Genomic DNA, 18,763 nt, shown 5'->3' with positions numbered 1-18,763 from the left:
TGTCTCTTTCTGCCCTTCAACTTCAGCCTGTAAACCTATGTTCCATTTATACTGAGTTTTAAAGGGAGTTTGCTTATTGGGACTGTTGTGTGTATTCGGAACAGCATAATTAAGTCTAGCTGGATAGGTTGAGTTCTGTAGAAGTTCCTATTTCTGTTTTTTTGTGTTTCATTGTGTAATTTTGTGAATACACTTTTTGTCTGTTTTAAAATCTTGTAGTCAACCTAGCTATCTTACTCCAGGTAACTTTCACTGTATACTTAGTAAAACAAATTGCGAAGTTAGATCGAGGGCTGCCTGGTTAAGAATGTTTTGAGTGATCTGGCCTAGTCCATAACACTGCCTGAAAATTAAATGTTCTATTTTCAGCACTAATTATTTTACCCTTGTACAATTTTGCAGGGTTTTAACTTAAGCAAACAAATGAATCACCTTAAGAGGGAATGAGATCTATCTTTGTCATATCTTGTGTTGTCAGGGTAACTTGCTGCATACACCATATTAAAAATATCATACTGGAAGAAAACAGTCTTGAAAAATGTATCATGACATAAGTGATGCCTTTTATTTTGTTTCATCCAGGCCCAGGGTCAGCAAAGGATCTGATTAAATCCATCAATGAGAAATTTGCAGGAGCTGGAGGATGGCAGGGAGCAGAATCATATCCTTTCTGTGCAGAGAGACCTATGTTAAAACAGAGCTTGAAGTTAAATAAAGAAAAAGAAGATCTATTTAAGGGAGAGGTTTTTACCAGGATGCTGGGGAGAGCTCTTCTCAATGAGAAGCTTGTACCATGAGGCCTTTAACATCTGTTGGAGAAAGGGCTGGGTTTTAGCACCTCATTGGAAAGGTGACAGCTCCAACAGAGGAGTATTGTCACTGTATTCCTCTTATGGGTGTGTCAACCTGGAGTGAGGTTTCAAACACGAGGATATGAACACTTAACATGTTCATTTGGAATTTCATTGTTAGGTTAGCACAAAATGGTGGTTGGATGACTTTCAGCAGAATGCTTTGAATGATTGTAATCTTCTCTGGTTGCTGGATTTAAGTTTGCAAAATCACTGTTCACTTTATACCCACTTTGTAACTGCCAGTCACTGCATTGACAGTCCAGAGGTGTGATCCTCATAATCTGGGAATACAGGTTCAGGTCCCAGCATGGCAACTGGGAAATTAATTAAATACGTCTGGAGTGAAAGGCTAGGATCAATCATGGTGATCATGAAACTACCAACTCCCATCCAGCTCTCTAGGAAGGAAGAATACTGTACTTACCACTCTGATCTGTATGTGACTCCAAAATCTGTGCAGTACACTTGACTCTTAACTGTCTTGTGAAGTAACCTAACCACTCACTTGTATAGGGATGGGCAAAATATGTTTGCCTTGCTGGCAATATCTCCAATTATTAAACCAATATCCACATGTGGGATTAAGCAGCAAAAGAGAAATAGTGTACCAGGTTTTTATCATAAATCTGTGATTTGGCACAAACACCAGTTTCAACTTTTCTTTTCTGGAACCTTTCCTGTCCAGAAGCCAGCCAACCAACTAACAAACCAAGACCTCCCCCACCCTCCCCTAATGCTCCCCCACTCTGCGTCAAAAGTCCCCTAGAACCTAAGCTAGCTCCTAAACGCAAAGTCCTATGAGCATTGACTCTGGAAGTGTTCGAATTTGCTCTTAGAGGTCTGCATTTCCAATACTGACACCTGAACCCCGAACTTTGCAGAAGGCTAGGAAACAATTTTGTTGCTTCTTACAGGTTTTTTGCCCAATTTTAAAGTTGTATATTCTGTCTACCCTCTGACCACCTCAAAAGCTGCAATGGGTGAATAGCATTTCTCATTTACACCTTGATTGGACTATGGGGCAGTAGTGATTTCTAAACTGTTTTAAAAATTAGTTTGGCAGGAATATTAAATGTGAAAATGTTTTTTCTTTAAATCTTTATATTGAAAGAAATTATATTGAGCTTAAAATATACATTTATTTCCCTGTAGAATTTTGCTGTCAGGATCTAGCTTTTATTTATTCATTCATGGTTTGTGGGCATCACTGGCTCGGTTAGCATTTATTCCCCATCCCTAATTGCCCAGAGGGCAGTTGAGAGTCAACCACATTGCTGTGGGTCTGGAGTCACACGTAGTCTAGACCTGTTAAGGACAGCAGTTTCCTTCCCTAAAGGACGTTATGAACTAGATGGGGTTTTCCTGGCAATTGATGATTCCAAAATTTTTTTTTAAATTCAGTCTTCACCATCTGCCCTAATGGGTCCCCAGAGCATTACCTGGGTCTTTGGATTAACAGTCTCGTGATAATACTCTCGGACAACCCCTGCCTACAGCTGCGTTCAGGCAAAGCTACAAGGATCAGTGTTTCCTTAATTGAGTATCAAGACAAAGAGACAAGATGAGAAGAAGCGCCTTGGAGATTTCTTTGGAACGTCTGACAGCTATGCAGAGTGTTACCCAGCCACGTAAGTGTTAGACATTCCGACATAAACGTGTAGACCAATGTTCTTCAGAATTCTGAAGGAAACTTCAACATGTGCAGTGCCAAATAATAATGTATTAGCAGTTCTGGTAGAAGGAACATGAAATGTTCTGCTAGAGGGTGGGTTGGTAATCCAAACAACACAGATAAGAGTTGACAAAACTAAAGCTTGGAGACGAGGGGAAAAAAAATTAATACCACAAATTGTTACCGTTGAAAGTACTCAAGTTGTGAAAGATAGAAGCAGATTCAGTAATAACTTTCAAAGGAGAGTTGGTCAAACACTTGAAAGGGGACAAATTTACAGGGCTGTGGGTCAAGGCAGGATGGAGTGTCAGGGTTTGTAGGGCAATTTGGATAGCTGTTTCAAAGAGCTGACAGAGGCAAAGCCTCTTTCTGAATTGGGAACTTCAATCATTGGATTTAAGAGTTACTAGAGTCGGATAAATTTATCAAACAATAAAGTAAAGCACACTGTGCCACTTGTGTAGTATTAAGCACTTCCTCACAAAGGGACAGGATTCCCACACACTTGAGGTTGTTGTACCACTTGTACATTAGTTTAGTATTTTTTCACATTTCTGTCCTATTACAGTCTGGATGATATGGCTGTCGACAGTGATGAAGAGGTCGATTACAGTAAAATGGATCAGGTAAGAAGTGAGAAGCAAAAGTTCTGCACTAGAATAGCTGAATGGTGTGTATCCAGTTATTAACCACTTTCTGCAATAGTGCTGCATAGTAGGACTTCCATGTCAATGTCCTTTAGGAAAATAAATCTGCTATCCTGACCTGGTCTAGCGAGATGTGGCCTTCATTTGATTCCAAAGCCATGACAATGTTGTTGGCTCTTAACTGTGCAATGGGTAATGATGCCCATATCGTGTGAACAGTTGTTTTTGTTTTTAGAAGATGGTGCCACTGTGAGAGCATCAATACAGCAATAACTACTTGTGTGTACGTAGAGTGCCTTTAAGATTGTAAAATGCCTCAATGACTCGGGCACGTTGTGTTCAAGGCACTATGTAAGTTCAACTTCTCGTTTGATTAAAACTCATTTGCTCTTTTCCAAAAGACATTAATGGGGATGCAGTGGCCTAGTGGTATGATCAATAGCCGACTAATCCAGACACCCAGATAATGATCTGGCGACCCAAGTTCAAATCCTACCATAGCAGATGGTAATATTTTAAATCTTTGTTGACCGTGAGTCATTGTTGATTATCAGAAAAGCCTTTACAGGAGGAAAGCTGCCATCCTTACCATGTGACTCCAGATCCATATCAATGTGGTTGAGTCTTGGCCTCTGGGCAATAAATGCTGGCCTAGGCAGTGACGTCCAGACTCCATGAATGAATAGATCAAAAATGAATCAATTTAGTGGTAGGTTTTCTTTGTGTTGAGAGTGTTTCCTGCAGGTTGTTTAGGCCCCTACCCATTGCCATTCTCCATCCTGCCCTCATCCCTCAACATTGTTGCCTGAATATACCACTCCTACCCATGCCCAGCTCCGAACTGAGGTTGACTTCTAGGTGCAAATCAAGAAGCAATGCACACCATTCCCAATTCTACCTGCCTTCTCTACTGGCTAGTGTGCTTACAGAATAAATTCTCTGGAAATACCAGAGACAGCTCTTAATTTCTATTTGCTTTCTTCTGTAGGGTAATAAGAAAGGGCCACTCGGGCGCTGGGATTTCGATACACAGGAGGAGTACAGTGAATACATGAACAACAAAGAAGCATTGCCCAAGTAAGTACACAGGGTTCATCTTACCAGTTGCTAAAGGCAGGCAGTCATCTGTTATGAAACCACCCTGATTTATTGAGCAGAACACAGTTGTAGACAATCCAAGCATCAGACTATGTGTCAATGACAGACCCACGAAAATTCTTTTCCTTTTGAGATTGTGTTTCACACTATTTATTACGTTCTTCTGAAATCTGGACAGCATTCAGACATGGACTGATAAGTAGCCAGTAGCATTGTTGCCAGACATTGACCATCTCCAACCACTTAAGAGTCCAATTACTTTCTCATAATGTCCAGTGGGCAGCACTGAATCCTGCATCGTCAACATCCTGGAAAAAAACTGAAATGGGCCAACTAAATACATGCCATTGCTATGACAGCAGATCCGAGCGTGGACATTCTGCACTGGGTGGCTCACCCTGACTCCCCAAAGCCTCTCTGTAAGATACAGAGTAAAAATCAGGACCGTGATGGAATACACTTTACATCTCTGGATGAGCACAGCTGCAACAACACCCATGTGGTTCAATATCATCCAAGCCAAAACAGACCAGTTGACATAATTCCGAACTTTCACTCCCTCCACCACTGGTGTGCCTTGGCTGCAGAGTGTACTATTTTCCTGGTGTGCTACAGCAATTGTCCCAAGATTCTGTGGCAGCATCTTCACAAACCAGAAGGGTGATGTGGGCAGTCACCCACCATGCTAACTTGGATGTAAATCCTTGTTCCTGGACCATCATTGGGTCACCTTACCTCAGCAGTGCAGCATCAACTTCAAAATTTAGAGAGGACACAAAATTTGGCAATGTAGATGAATTGAGAGGATGAGAGTAACAGACCTCACTGGAGAGAGATTGGACAGTTCTGGGTTGTTGCCTTAGAGCAGAGGAGACTGAAGTGGGACATGATTGAGATGGAGAAAATTATGAGGGTCGTAGATAATGTAGACAGGAAGGAAATTCTCCCCTTGGTGGAGGGATCAGTGACCAGAAGATATAGGTTTAAGGTAAAGGGCATCAGTAACTGGTAAAGAGAAAAGTAACTGACTGCATAGAAGGGTAATAGAAGTAGATATCCTCATAACGTTTAAGAATTATTCTGTGCACTTGTGATACCGAGGCATATAAGGAAAAGTGCCAAGTGCTGGAAAATGGGATTATAACTGTTAGGTGCTTGTTTCTGACCACCGCAGATATGATGGGCTGAAGAGCCTTTTCTGTGCTGTAAACCTCTAAGACTCTCGCAAGCATAGAGTCATAGAGATGTACAGCATGGAAACAGACCCTTTGGTCCAACTTGTCCATGCCAACCAGATATCCCAACCCAATCTAGTCCCACCTGGCCCATATCCCTCCAAACCCTTCCCATTCATATACCCATCCAGATGCCTTATAAATGTTGCAATTGTACCAGCCTCCACCACTTCTTCTGGCAGCTCAACTTAATGAAAACTAAACGAAGAACTTTATGAAGTGATACGTTTTGCTTGGAAGAATGAAAGTAGGCAATATACAATTTTATAAATGGGTGCAGAAACAGAAGTACTTGTGCACAAATCCATGGCTGGGGAACTTAAAAGGCCCACAAAATCCTGGGCTTTACATAGTTGTGGTAAATCTTTCTAAAACGTTAATTCTGTCCCAACTGAAGTATTGTGCCCAGTTCTAGTCAGCATTATTTAGGAAGACTTGCGAGAAAATTTTTAAAAAAAGATTCACGAGACAAGTTCTAAGGGATTTAAGTTATATAGTTTCACCTAAGACCCTGGGTTTGTTCTCCTTTTGTCAAAGAGAGGTTTGAGGGGGAATTGATAAGAGGTGCTCAAGATCGGAGTAGAGAAGACAGGAAGAAATTGTTTCCGTTGGCAGAGGGGATGAGAAACTGAAGGCACTGTTTTAGGAAGAATGGCGAAAAAAGGCAAGGACTACATGTAGAGAAACCTGCAGCAAGTGGTGAAGATCAGGACTGCAGTGCCTGAGTGTGGATGGACTCTTGCAACTGGTTTTGAATATGGATCTGGGCAAACCCCCTGAAAAGAGGGAATTCCCATGGATAAAAGGAAAAGGACAAGCCTAATTGTTGTCTTGGAGGGACAGAATGGCCATGATGTAATTATTTGATTCCTTCGCATCTATCACCACTTCACCATGTCCCTTTATGTTTTACAATCAACAAAGTACTTTTGAAATGTAGTCACTATTGGACGGTAGCAAACACCACCTCCAATTTCTGCACACAGCAATCTTGCATCAAAAAGCAGGATCTGATCATTAACCTGCTATTCTTCCAGGAGTGCCCAGCACTTTCTTTTTTTAACATGAGATGCTATACAGGTCATTAATTAGTTTCCCATCCAGAAGCTGCCACATCTGACAGAGCAACACTGAGTCCTGCAGTATTGTATCTGGCTGGACTTTGTGACCTGATGTCTGGAGTAGGGGGAATTAAACCCACAATGTTCTAACTAAGAAAAGAGCTACCAACTGAGCCACACTTGAAGCCTCCCCTGTCAATTCAAGTTGGTACTATCAGTAAGGAGACATGCTAATTCCTCTCATTCACACTATCTCGCCCTTTGCAGAGCTGCCTTCCAGTACGGTATCAAAATGTCTGAGGGGCGCAAAACCCGACGCTTCAAGGAAACAAATGAGAAAGCAGAACTGGATCGTCAGTGGAAGAAGATCAGTGCGGTATGTATTCTCCTCAATCTCAAATGAAAACTCCATGGTCAGCCAAACACAGGCAGAGATGCTATTTATCTGTTCACAGTTGCTTTATTGTTGGCTGTGGAGTGAAAACTGTCTAAAATATGTTCGTAAAATTGCAAAAGATCAGTAATTTGGTACGTAGGAAGGGTTAGATGGTGCAATGGGTTAATGGACTCTTGTTACAGATATGAATTTGCTTTCTGGAGCGATTGGTTGTTATTGAATTGGCATGTGTCTCCCAGTTAATCCACTAGAGTATGCTGGTTGGTATAACAAAGTTAATCATGTTGAAAGATGCAGTCATGGGTTTATAAAGTTACTGTATACTCAGTACATTTTTATTAGTCTGTATTTTGTTAAATAGATTTCATAACAGAAGACTGAAAAAACTGCAGATGCTGTAAATCAAAAACAAAAGCAGTTTTACCAGCATCTGTGGAGAGAAATCAGACTTAACATTTTGGGTAGAGTAACTATTCTGAGGAAGGATCACTGAACCTGAAACATTAACTCTGATTTCCCTCCACAGGAATTGCTGCATCTGCTGAGCTTTTCCACCAACTTCTGTGTTTCTGCTAAAATTATTTATAAAACAAAGAGCCATATTTTTTATGATATTATGCCCATGTAAGTTAAGAGTCTGACTTCCTTACAAGTCCATTAATCATTATCAGGTTTCTTTTGTTTGTGTTATTAAAACTATAATTATATAGTTACAGCAGTTAATTATAACTATAATTATAATTACAGCACAGGGACAGGCCCTTTTGGCCTACGAAGCCTGCACCACACATGATGCCTTTCTCAACTAAAAACTAAATGCCTCTATGCGGTCCATAATCCCTCTATTCCCTGCCTATTTGTATAATACAAAGGGAGCAGGAAAGAATTCAAACAGGAATTAGGAGAACTATTGGGGGCCATGGAGTGTCTTTGGCAAACAGGATTAAGAAAAATCAGAAGGCATTTTATACATCTATAAGGAGCAAAAGGGTAGCTAGGGAAAGAGCAGATTTATTCAAGGACAAAAGGGGGAACTTATGCATGGAGCTGGGTAAAGTGGGTGAGGTCCTTAATGAATACGTTGCATTAGGACTCACTAAGAAGAAGTATGTGGTGGATGGTGAATCTCGGGAGGGTTATGTTGATAATCCAGGGCAAGTCAGTATAAAAACAGGTGGTGGTATTGGGTGTTTGGGAAAGCGTTCAGGTAAACAAGTCCCCAGGACCTGATGGGATCTATCCCAGAATGCTGTGGGAGGGAGGTGAGGAAATTGTTGGGGTCTTGTACAAAATCTGTGTGTCCTGCTTAGTCACTGTAGATGTCCCAGAGAACTGGAGAATAGCTAACAATGTTCCTTTGTTTAAGAAGGCAACAGGTGTAATCCTGGAAATTACAGGCTAGTGAGCCTTATGTCAGTGGTGGGGAAATCATTGAAGAAGATTCTTAGGGATTGGATTTGTTCACATTTGGAAAGACACAGGAGAATCAACGTTTCGGGCATCTCCTGCTCCTTGGATGCTGCCTGACCTGCGCTTTTCTAGCAACACATTTTTCCGCTCTGATACTCCACCATCTGCAGCCCTCACTTTCTCACATTTGGAAAGACATGGATTTATTAGCAATAGGCAGCATGGCTTTGTGCGAGGAAGGTCATGTCTCATAAATTTGATTGTGTAATTTGAGAAAATGATGAAGATGATTGATGAGGGCAGGCTTGTGGATGTTACCTACATGGACTTTAACAAGGCCTTTGACAAGATCCCTTATGGCAGGCTGATACAAAAGGTGAAGTTACACAGGATCCATAGGCATCAGATCAGTTCACTATTGTTTTGTTTCCCATTGATTGATAGTACACGATATCATTAAAGAACTTTACAAAAATAAATTAAAGGCTATAAATGTCTCATTGCTTCACCTTTAGATCATTGAAAAAAGAAAGAAGTTGGAGGCGGATGGGTAAGTGGTATTTTCAGTCATAAGGTGTTCCATTTTTCGTCATTTGATCCCTTTAAGCAGCTGACTCTTTCTGGTTTCTGACTTCTCTGACATTGGTGTGTCTTTTGTACTTTGCCCGGTTGCTCTTGTGTGTGTGAATGTTGTTAGCCCCTTAAGCCACATTACAGCCAAGCCTGATTTCCTGTTGCAATCCATTAAGCAGCAGTTGGCCATCAGCTAAAGCCATTTCGGTTTCAGTTAGAGTCCGAGGCTGCTCCGCCACCGCCAACCCCCCTTGCATCTGTGCTGCCTCTTTGGCAGTGCAATCGATCATTAATTCCACTGCACCCCATGCTGTCCCCACTGGTGTTCTTGGTATATCCCAAACAATGAGTGGAACCATGCCCAACAACAGTCGCTGGATCGTGATAAGAGGTTACTGAGCCTTAATGCTCCTCTGGCTATCTCTGCAGAATCTGAATATTTGCCCTCGGATGTTTGTGCTCTCTGTGACTCCATATGCAATGCAGGAACTCCATTAACAAATGTTTAGTGAAATGTGACTGTCCTTTAAGGTGTGAAAGGATGTTTGGATCATTTAGATTGGTTATATGTGCCTAATTCAGACTCTCAGATTAACCCTTTTAATTGTTTACTTCAGATTCTTCAAATTCAACAGGGGTGTACCTTCTGGTGAGGCTGGGACTCCTAGTTAATGGATAATTCCCAGGATTATCAAGTATAGGCAAAATATAACATTGCACACTTATCTAACAACTAATGACTCTTATTTGGCTTAAAAAACAGAACAAATCATTTCAATGTTGTTGTGCTCTGTGAGTGACAAAGGATAGGTTACAGATGCAGATGGAAGCTAAAGGTATACTGTTAGACTTGGTCAGCTGCACGCTGTCTTCACTGTAGCCATTCCACTTTTGTGGCTGGGAGCTTAAGCACAGTTTGGACAAACTCTGAGATATATCAGGTTTAGTTTAACCTGTCACGTCCACGGCAAATATTGCTCTTTTGACTGAGGAATGAGACAATGCCAACACGGGCTGTGCCTGTGTCAGATCTATGAACAACCTCTTCCATTAGTCTTACTCCTATCTGCCCTTTTCCCACAGCCCTGCAAATGTTCTCTTTTCAACTTTTCCTTGTATATCCAACAAGCTTGAACAGGGAGTGAAATCGGGTGTCAGTCTAATTACTGCAGCTTCCCGCTGGGCGGCATGGGTTAAAGTTAATTCTACCATTTATGGATTTGTTTGTGCTTTTGTGGGATGTGTTTTACTGGACAATGAAGCTGTTCCAATATCAGGAAGCAGTATCAGTTGTCCTCATTACGAAGTGCTCCTGGATTTATTCATTTATGGGATTCATTATGGGTATTGCTAGGCTAATTTTTATTGCCCAGAGGATAGTTAAGAGTCAACCACATTGCTGTGGGTGTGGAGTCACATGTAGACCAGACCAGGTAGGGATGGCAGATTTCCTTCTCTAAAGGAAATTAGGGACCCAATGGGTTTAAACAGCAATTAACAGTGGTCACCTTTAGTTTTTGGTTCACCCGATGGTATTCAAGCCCACCTCTTCAGAGCATGAGCCTGGGGTTCTGGATTACCCTGTCCAGTGTCATTATCCATGGTGTTAGGTGAAGGGGTAAGTGTAGGGGAATGGGTCTGGGTGGGTTGCTCTTCTGAGGGTCGGTGTGGACTTGTTGGGCCGAAGGGCCTGTGTCCACACTGTAAGTAATCTAATCTAATGACAAATTAACTGACAAACAAAAGATCCAAAGAAGCTCAGAACAAACTTTTAACTGGATAGCCAATGCAGAACCAAGCAAGTTGACAAGAAATATATCTAGTTTTCTTACTAATATGAACCCAACTCAATGGGCAGAGGTATCAGTCCCGAGATAAAATCACTCACGCTTGCTGGGAACCTGAGAATAAAACTACCCCCAAAAGCTGGGGTAATATAGTCCTACAACCAGACCCTAGGTTGTAAAATAACTCTGTTTAATCTGTCCATGTCTCACGTTGCCTTAAACCTGAAGACAATGGAGTGTTTTAGAATGTTATCCTAACGCAGCTCTATTCATCAGTGTTCCAACCATCGGAAGACCCTTAAGGTGTCATGTTTCTTCCAATCTGCACGAACAGTATTTTACATGAAACTATTTAGTTGGAATTAGTAAAATTCCATCCTTTATTAACTAACTAATAATTTATTTCAGTTACAGCATAACTGAGGTACTACTTTAATTGAGCATCTGTTGCTGGCTGGTGGTTACTTTATGGTTACTGGTGTTCTGAAATGGAGTTCTGGCTACATTGAATGGCAGGGCAAAATGACTGCTTGGTTTAATGAGGCCGGTGATATATGTGTGATATCAAAAGACTGTAAAAATGGCAAAGTTGAGAAAACTACATCAAAATTCAGGTCATCTTACAAAAATTTGTTCCTTTTGCCTAATGTAGGTTGCAAAGTTATTTTAAATAATTGTGCAGGCGTGACTAAAACAGGCTTCAATTGGTTGTAAAGACATTTGTCTTGCAAACCTTTCGTCCCCTGTCTAGGTGACATCCTCAGTGCTTGGGAGGGGACGAAACATTTGCAAGACAAATTTCCAGCTCGGCGAACAGAACCACAACAACGAGCACCCGAGCTACAAATCTTCTCCCAAACTTTGGTTATAAAGACACTTAATTTAAAAGTTCTGAGTGATGAGTTACCATGAAAGATATCTCCTCCTTAACCTTGCCCTTTGCCTGAAGGCTGGTGAATCTTAGATTAAACCAGCAACAGTCATCTCTGTCTAATGAAATTGCAGCACTATGGTCTGGTACAACTGTGGCAGCTTTATTCCTGGTAAACTAATGAGTTCATTGATAAGGTTAGACAGAACTAACCAAGTTATTATCTTTCACAGTCCCAAGATACTCAACACTTTACAATAAATTAAATACTTCTGAAGTGCATTCACTATTATAACGCAGGAAACAAAGAAGGCAGCGTTTTCATGGCACACAAACATGGTGATCTGGTTCAGTCATGTTGGTTGAAGAATCGATATTAATCAGGGCATTCTACACTGCCCCCTCCTTTTGTTCCAGTAAAACGATGAAATCCTTTCTCATCACGGGGCAGCACGGTGGCACAGTGGTTAGCACTGCTGCCTCACAGCGCCGGAGACCCGGGTTCAATTCCCGCCTCAGGCGACTGACTGTGTGGAGTTTGCACGTTCTCCCCATGTCTGCGTGGGTTTCCTCTGGGTGCTCCGGTTTCCTCCCACAGTCCAAAGATGTGCATGCCAGGTGAATTGGTCATGCTAAATTGCCCATAGTGTTAGGTAAGGGGTAAATGTAGGGGTATGGGTGGGTTGTGCTTCGGCGGGTCGGTGTGGACTTGTTGGGCCAAAGGGCCTGTTTCCACACTCTCATCTAATCTAATCTAATCAGTTTGAGAGGACAGTCTTTGTTTAACGTTTCATCTGAAAGTAATTGTTTTTAATTTCACCCTGACTCCCAGAAACACATGGGTTTGAACCCCATCCCAGGAATGGAGGATGTAATCTACACTGATATGTTGTTGCGTTTTTTAAAGGGATTGTTATGTAATTGGATTTACCAATGAACTTTTTAAGTGCAACTCCACACACTGTTTGAGGTTGTAGTTGAAAACCTCTCAACGGTATTTGGAGTAGGAATTCTCATTATGTCTTGGCTGATATTCATCTTCTAAACAACGTTTTTAAATCAATGTTATTGTTGCATTGCTGTTTGCAAATGATTTTTGGCACAAAAATGCTACACGAGTCATAATTGTTGAATATTTTTAATTTGATATGAAAAGATGTTCTGTAAAAGTAACAGGATGATAGTCCCAGGCTTGGAGAGACTATACAGTACACAACTGGGCCAATTAGCCCAACTCAGCCAGTATTTCTGCTCCATGCATACCCCAAACCAACCCTCTTCACCCCATCAACAATATCTTTGATTCTTTTCTCCATTGTGTTTATCTAGCTTCCTCTTAAATGCAAGTTAAATATTAATATTTAGAAGTTTTTACAGTTGTTCTGGGGCTGATGTGCCTGGGTTTTCATGCGTTTGAGCTGCCTAGTCTACTCCCAACCATTGAATAATCAATACCCACTGGTACGGTTTTATCTCTTGGTGTTTCTCTCAGCTGTCATATGTTCTGATTTTATAAAGCCTGACTGATTTAATAACTTAATTGTCTATTTTTATGGTTCCACTGATCCTCAATTCCTCTCTGTTTTTTTTTCTTTAACTCCTGCTCCTTGTTGTTTGAATTCCCTTGTGCTCCCAAAAAGTCTTAACATTTTTGGAGTTCAGGAGCTTGCGTTGTTTCAGTTGCTGAGTGATGGAAGATTAATCCGACTCTGTTCTGTTTGACAGTGTCGAGGTGAAGAGACCGAAGTACTGAAGCTGGAGGGGCGTTGCCGTCCATACATTCCATGATATTGGTCACTTGTTGACAGCGGTTTCTGAGCGACTGTCGAAAGGTTTTTTTTTAAATGCCTTCTCCATCCACATCAGTGAAATAGCAGCAGATGACGTTATCCCAATTTTAAACGATTAAAAAGTGTTCATAGAGCCTGATCATCTCCTGCCTATTAAATCTGCATCAGGGAGTGATTTGCAAGGATTTTCATTTTGAAACAGCTGCAAATTTTTCTGATGCTTGAGATGAGTCGTTTTGGGAGGGGGATTTGTTTAAAGAAGCTTGTAACAACAATCCATGTGTACTCTGTGTAGAGTTTGACCTCTTTACATTTGCATCTGTTCTTTGTGCATAGAAAAGCTTAACATTAAATTTCTCTGTTTAATTATTGGCATGTGAGTCATGGACCGTTTGTGGCCAATGGTTCAAGGATCCTTGATCTGCACCTTTTTCACTTGGACATTAAATTCACAAAACATTTATTGCACAGATCTGCAGCGCAGCTTCCTCGACTCTGATAACCTTGAAATCACTGCTGTAGATCTCCGAAGGAATGCAGAGTAAATCAGAAATACTGCAGACAGCACCTGAGAGAACAGTCATTGACCAGTCAGTTATGAGAGTGTTTCTGATAAACAATCTTCACAAAAGTCTCTCTGCCCCTTTTTCCACTAACGTGAATGCTATGGGTTTTTGTTTGTAATGGCGGATTTCCATTTTCAGTTTGCCAAAACCCCCCCCCTCACTTTGGAAATGTAGTTTCATACAGTGCGGGAAGCTCAACTTGCTTTTGCCAGCTTTTTGTATGAGCTATGCACGGAGTCCCACACTCCCAGGTCTTTCCCCAAAGCTTGTGTTGAGTGTAATGGTCACCAGGTTAAAGGAAGCATGTTATTAAACTGGAGGGAGTTTCAGGAGAAATTTACCAGGATGATGCTGGGTATGGGAAGTTTTGAGTTTGAAAGTTAGGCTGGGATTTTATTCACTAGAGCGTAGGAAGCTTAGAGGCAACGTTATAGAAATTTATAAAATAATGAGCTGATAGAAAGGGTTAATGGTAATTGTCTTTTCCCTAGGGTGGGGGATTTCAAAGCTAAGTGGCACTTTCTTAAGATGAGTAGAGAGAAAGTTTAAAAATGATAGATAGGGACAAAATATTTTTTACAGAGGGTGGTTCATGTGTGGAATGAACTTCCAGAAGAAGTGATGGATGTTGGTACAGTTACAATGTTTAAAAGACATTTGGATAAGTACATGGATAGGAAAGGTTTGGAGAGATATGGGCCAAGAGCAGGCAGGTGGGACTAGTTTAGTGAGGCAGCAGTGCTAACCAATGAGCCACAGTGCAGCTCATACGTCAGCAGCTGGTCCAATACCGAATTATGTAGCAGGAGCTGCCACCTTTCGAATAAAAAAAATTCTCCTTGTCTGGTTCGAATGGATGTTTAAGGATCCTCTGGTAAGGGCTACTGATCTTTTTATGGAAAATTGTGATCACACAACAGTTGCCACACTTGACCATTCTCACACAGTCTCAACACTTCAAAGTGGTCCTGCAAGTATTGTTTGGGAGACGGATTTACGTGTCAATGAGAGACATAGAGATCTACAGCACGGAAACAGACCTTTCCGTCCAACTCGTCCGTGCCGACCAGATATCCCAACCCAATCTAGTCCCACCAGCCAGCACCCAGCCCTTATCCCTCCAAACCATTTCTATTCATATACCCGTCCAGATGCCTTTTAAATGCTGCAATTGTACCAGACTCCACCACATCCTCTGGCAGCTCATTCCATACACATACCACACTCTGTGTGAAAACATTGCCCCTTGGGTCCCTTTTATATCTTTCCCCTCTCACCCTAAACCTAGTTCTGGACTCCCCCAGCCCAGGGAAAAAACTTTGTCTATTTATCCTATCAAGCCCCTCATGATTTTATAAACCTCTTTAAGGTCACCCCTCAGCCTCCGATGCTCCAGAGAAAACAGCTCCAGCCTATTCGACCTCTCCCTTTAGCTCAAATCCTCCAACCATGGCAACATCCTTGTAAATCTTTTCCAAACTCTTTCCAGTTTCACAATATCTTTCTGATAGGAAGGAGACCAGAATTGCATGCAATTTTCCAACAGTGGCCTAGCCAATGTCCTGTACAGCTACAACATGACCTCCCAACTCCTGTACTCAATACTTTGACCAATAAAGGAAAGTACACCTAACGTCTTCTTCACTATGCTATCTACCTGCAACTCCACTTTCAAGGAGCTATGAACCTACAGTCAAAGGTCTCTTTGTTCAGCAGCACTCCCTAGGATCTTACCAGTAAAAGTCCTGCTAAGATTTGCTTTTTCAAAATGCAGCACCTCACATTTATCTGAATTAAACTCCATCTGCCACTTCTCAGTCCATTGGCCCATCTGATCAAGATCCTGTTGTAATCTGAAGTAACCTTCTTCGCTGTCCACTACACCTCCAATTTTGGTGTCATCTGCAAACTTACTAACTAATGCTCACATCCAAATCATTTATATAAATGATGAAAAGCAGTGGACCCAGCACTGATCCTTGTGGCACTCCACTGGTCACAGGCCTCCAGTCTGAAAAACAGCCCTCCACCACCACCCTGTGTCTTCTACCTTTGAGCCAGTTCTGTATCCAAATGGCTAGTTGTCCCTGTATTCCGTGAGATCAAACCTTGCTAACCAGTCTCCCATGGGGAACCTTGTCGAATGCCTTACTGAAGTCCATACAAATCATGCCTACCACTCTGCCATTACCCCAGCAGCCAGGTACATGAATGAAATATCATTATCAAAAGACTGAGAGCAGTTTAGAAGAATATTGCTTTAACTTAAATTTGAGAGCCCGAACCAGAAACAAAGGCGTGAACCCATAATGACTTTGAGAAAGGGAAATGGATACATGAGAAATAAAATTATTGAAGCATTTGGGGCAATGAAGCCTGAGTTAGATTATTCTTCCAGAGGGATGGCACGAGCATGAAAGGTTAAGTGGCCTGCATCTTTGGCACAAAGGAACAAGACTGAAGGCAAAGATTTAAAATGATCCATAAACAAAGGAAGAGTGGAAGGAGGAAAAATGCTTTCACTCAGCAAATATGGTCTGGAATGCACTGTCTGTGAATATAGTAGAGACAGGGTCATTTGAGGTATTCAAGAGGATGTTGGATGATTATTTGGATAGAAATAATGTTGTTGGGGGGGCGTGGACCTGACCAGGTAGTCACGGAGGGAACGGTCTTTGCGGAAAGCGGATAGGGGTGGGGTGAGAAATATATCCCAGTATTTATTGCCTGTCCCTAGTATGAACCACATGTTGAACCACAGGATACAAAATCACCTTGTCGAAGACTGCAATTGAGGTGAGAAGCAGATTGATCAAAAATATTCCATGCAGCACCAACACGAGCATCGTATCAATTTGGAAAAAAGACTTATGCATGAAATAAGCCTTGGTCTGAGAATTTTCAAGATGACAGCTTGAACCAATTTATTTTGACATGGCCCCTTCCGTTAGAAAGGACCTGGAATGGAATGTCCAGCAATAAAAGATTGATCTCCGAGACACTGTCACAAGTAAGCAGTCGGAATTTGGGTGACCTGACTTTATAGAATGTGGTCAAACAGGAGAGTGTCAAAAGTCACACGACACCAGGTTATAGTCCAACAGGTTTATTTGAAATCACAAGCTTTCAGAGCGCTGCCCCTTTGTCAGGTGAAGTTCCACATTGGCACCACCACAAACAGGAGAGCGACATCTCAAATGGCACGGGTATAGAGTTGGGCAATATTGTGGAGATAGACATTGGTGCTCTTTGTGGTAAAGGGGATGTTAGGTCAGAAACTCAGCTCAGCACTGATTATCACTGCAATTGTACACAGCCTAAGTCCAGCTGAGACAGTGAGCAGGGAGCAAAAATGTCTTCAGTGGCAAGAATTCAGAGTGGGCTGTAGAGGGGGGTCCAGACAATTGCGTTAGTCTTGTTATGGACCAGACTAGACCCCCTCAAAATAATTAAGGAGGTAGCCTAGACCCTAAAATCCTCTTATTTTAAAAATAAATGTAAGATGCTGGGTTCAAGATGCAATGCAACTGGTCAAACGACTCAATATTAAACAAAAGAATTTACCCATATATAACAGTTAAAGTGCAACAAAAGAAAGAATAAAGAAAAGAATTGGCTTAGCTGCAATTTATTGGAATGCTTAGCAAAATAATAGATATAGTAACTATTACTAATTAACTGTTCGAATCTAGTAATATTCCATAAAAACTCCCTTGGCAAAGGCAAATTCAAAAGAACAGATTGCAATTCTATTAGCAAGAAGGAGATAGCCAGAGAGCGAGAGAGAGAGTATTTCCTTCCACAATCTTCAGTTCACATCTGCTAACTAACTAAAGCAAAACCTGCAAAAACCTAGGTTTGTGTGTGTCTCCACACACCTGTGCTTCTCTTGTTCCAAATTTTAAAAACCCTAAAGCCCCTCCAGTTGATTACTCAAGTGGCTGATAGCCTGCTCAGTGCCTCTGCCTAAAAACCTCTCTTCAAAACAAAGGACAAAATAAGCTCCTAAAGTTACAGTCTTTACAATGTTTAACTGGAGGAAATTATATCTCAGCAGAGCGTAGATATCGGTTATTCATTCTGATAATGCCAATAATCCAGAGAGATCTAGAGCTGGGTGTCACCATCATTCATGTGATTGCTGTGTCCACGTCTGAGGATGATACCCCCAAGAAGGGGAGGGTGATGTTGATGAGGAGGAGATGAAGGGACCTTCAGGTGGGTACTACCGGGGACAGTAAATTAATACACATACTTAAAGTGATTCCCCGCCCCATGCAGACCTACTCACAACCCCCTCTGAGGGCAGCAACATCACATGGACACTTCCTTTCTAGTTTATTCCTTTCCAAGTTATTACCAACATGAGCTCCTGGGACTGGATCAAATAAGACAAGGCAAATCACTGAGGTGTTAGTGGGAGAGCACTTTAGATTAGTTACAGTGTGGAAACAAGTCCTTCAGCCCAGCAAGTCCACACCGACCCGCCGAAGCACAAACCACCCAGACCCATTCCCCACATTTACCCCTTCACCTAATACTATGGGCAACTTAGCATGGCCAATTCACCTAACCTGCACATTTTTGGACTGTGGGAGGAAACCAGAGCACCTGGAGGAAATCCACACAGACACCGGGAGAATGTGCAAACTCCGCACAGTCGCCTGAGTCAGGAATTGAACCCAGGTCTCTGGCGCTGTGAGGCAGCAGTGCTAACCACTGTGCAACCGTGCCACCCACTTTGAGACCAGTGACCGAGCTTCTATGTATTTTTAAATAGTTATGGAAAAGGATAGGCCTGA

The 18,763-nt window shown here is 41.8% G+C and overlaps 1 protein-coding gene across 1 annotated transcript in view; it reads left to right on the top strand.

Annotated features, from left to right (window-relative positions):
- ik (IK cytokine) overlaps positions 1–13,766 on the top strand; it is a 51,432-nt gene extending 37,666 nt beyond the window's left edge. The window contains exons 14-20 of the mRNA XM_072590282.1: positions 583–661; positions 2,402–2,482; positions 3,095–3,152; positions 4,162–4,250; positions 6,835–6,943; positions 8,890–8,924; positions 13,331–13,766. Coding sequence (XP_072446383.1) covers positions 583–661; positions 2,402–2,482; positions 3,095–3,152; positions 4,162–4,250; positions 6,835–6,943; positions 8,890–8,924; positions 13,331–13,358 — 479 coding nt within the window. The 3' untranslated portion in view covers positions 13,359–13,766. The remainder of the gene's footprint in view (positions 1–582; positions 662–2,401; positions 2,483–3,094; positions 3,153–4,161; positions 4,251–6,834; positions 6,944–8,889; positions 8,925–13,330) is intronic.
- Positions 13,767–18,763: the final 4,997 nt, after the last annotated feature.

Source organism: Chiloscyllium punctatum, chromosome 20, assembly GCF_047496795.1.
Source record: "Chiloscyllium punctatum isolate Juve2018m chromosome 20, sChiPun1.3, whole genome shotgun sequence".
Taxonomy (NCBI): Eukaryota; Metazoa; Chordata; class Chondrichthyes; order Orectolobiformes; family Hemiscylliidae; genus Chiloscyllium; species Chiloscyllium punctatum.
The sequence above is the reverse complement of the archived record's forward strand: the minus strand, read 5'-3'. Positions and strand labels throughout refer to the sequence as shown.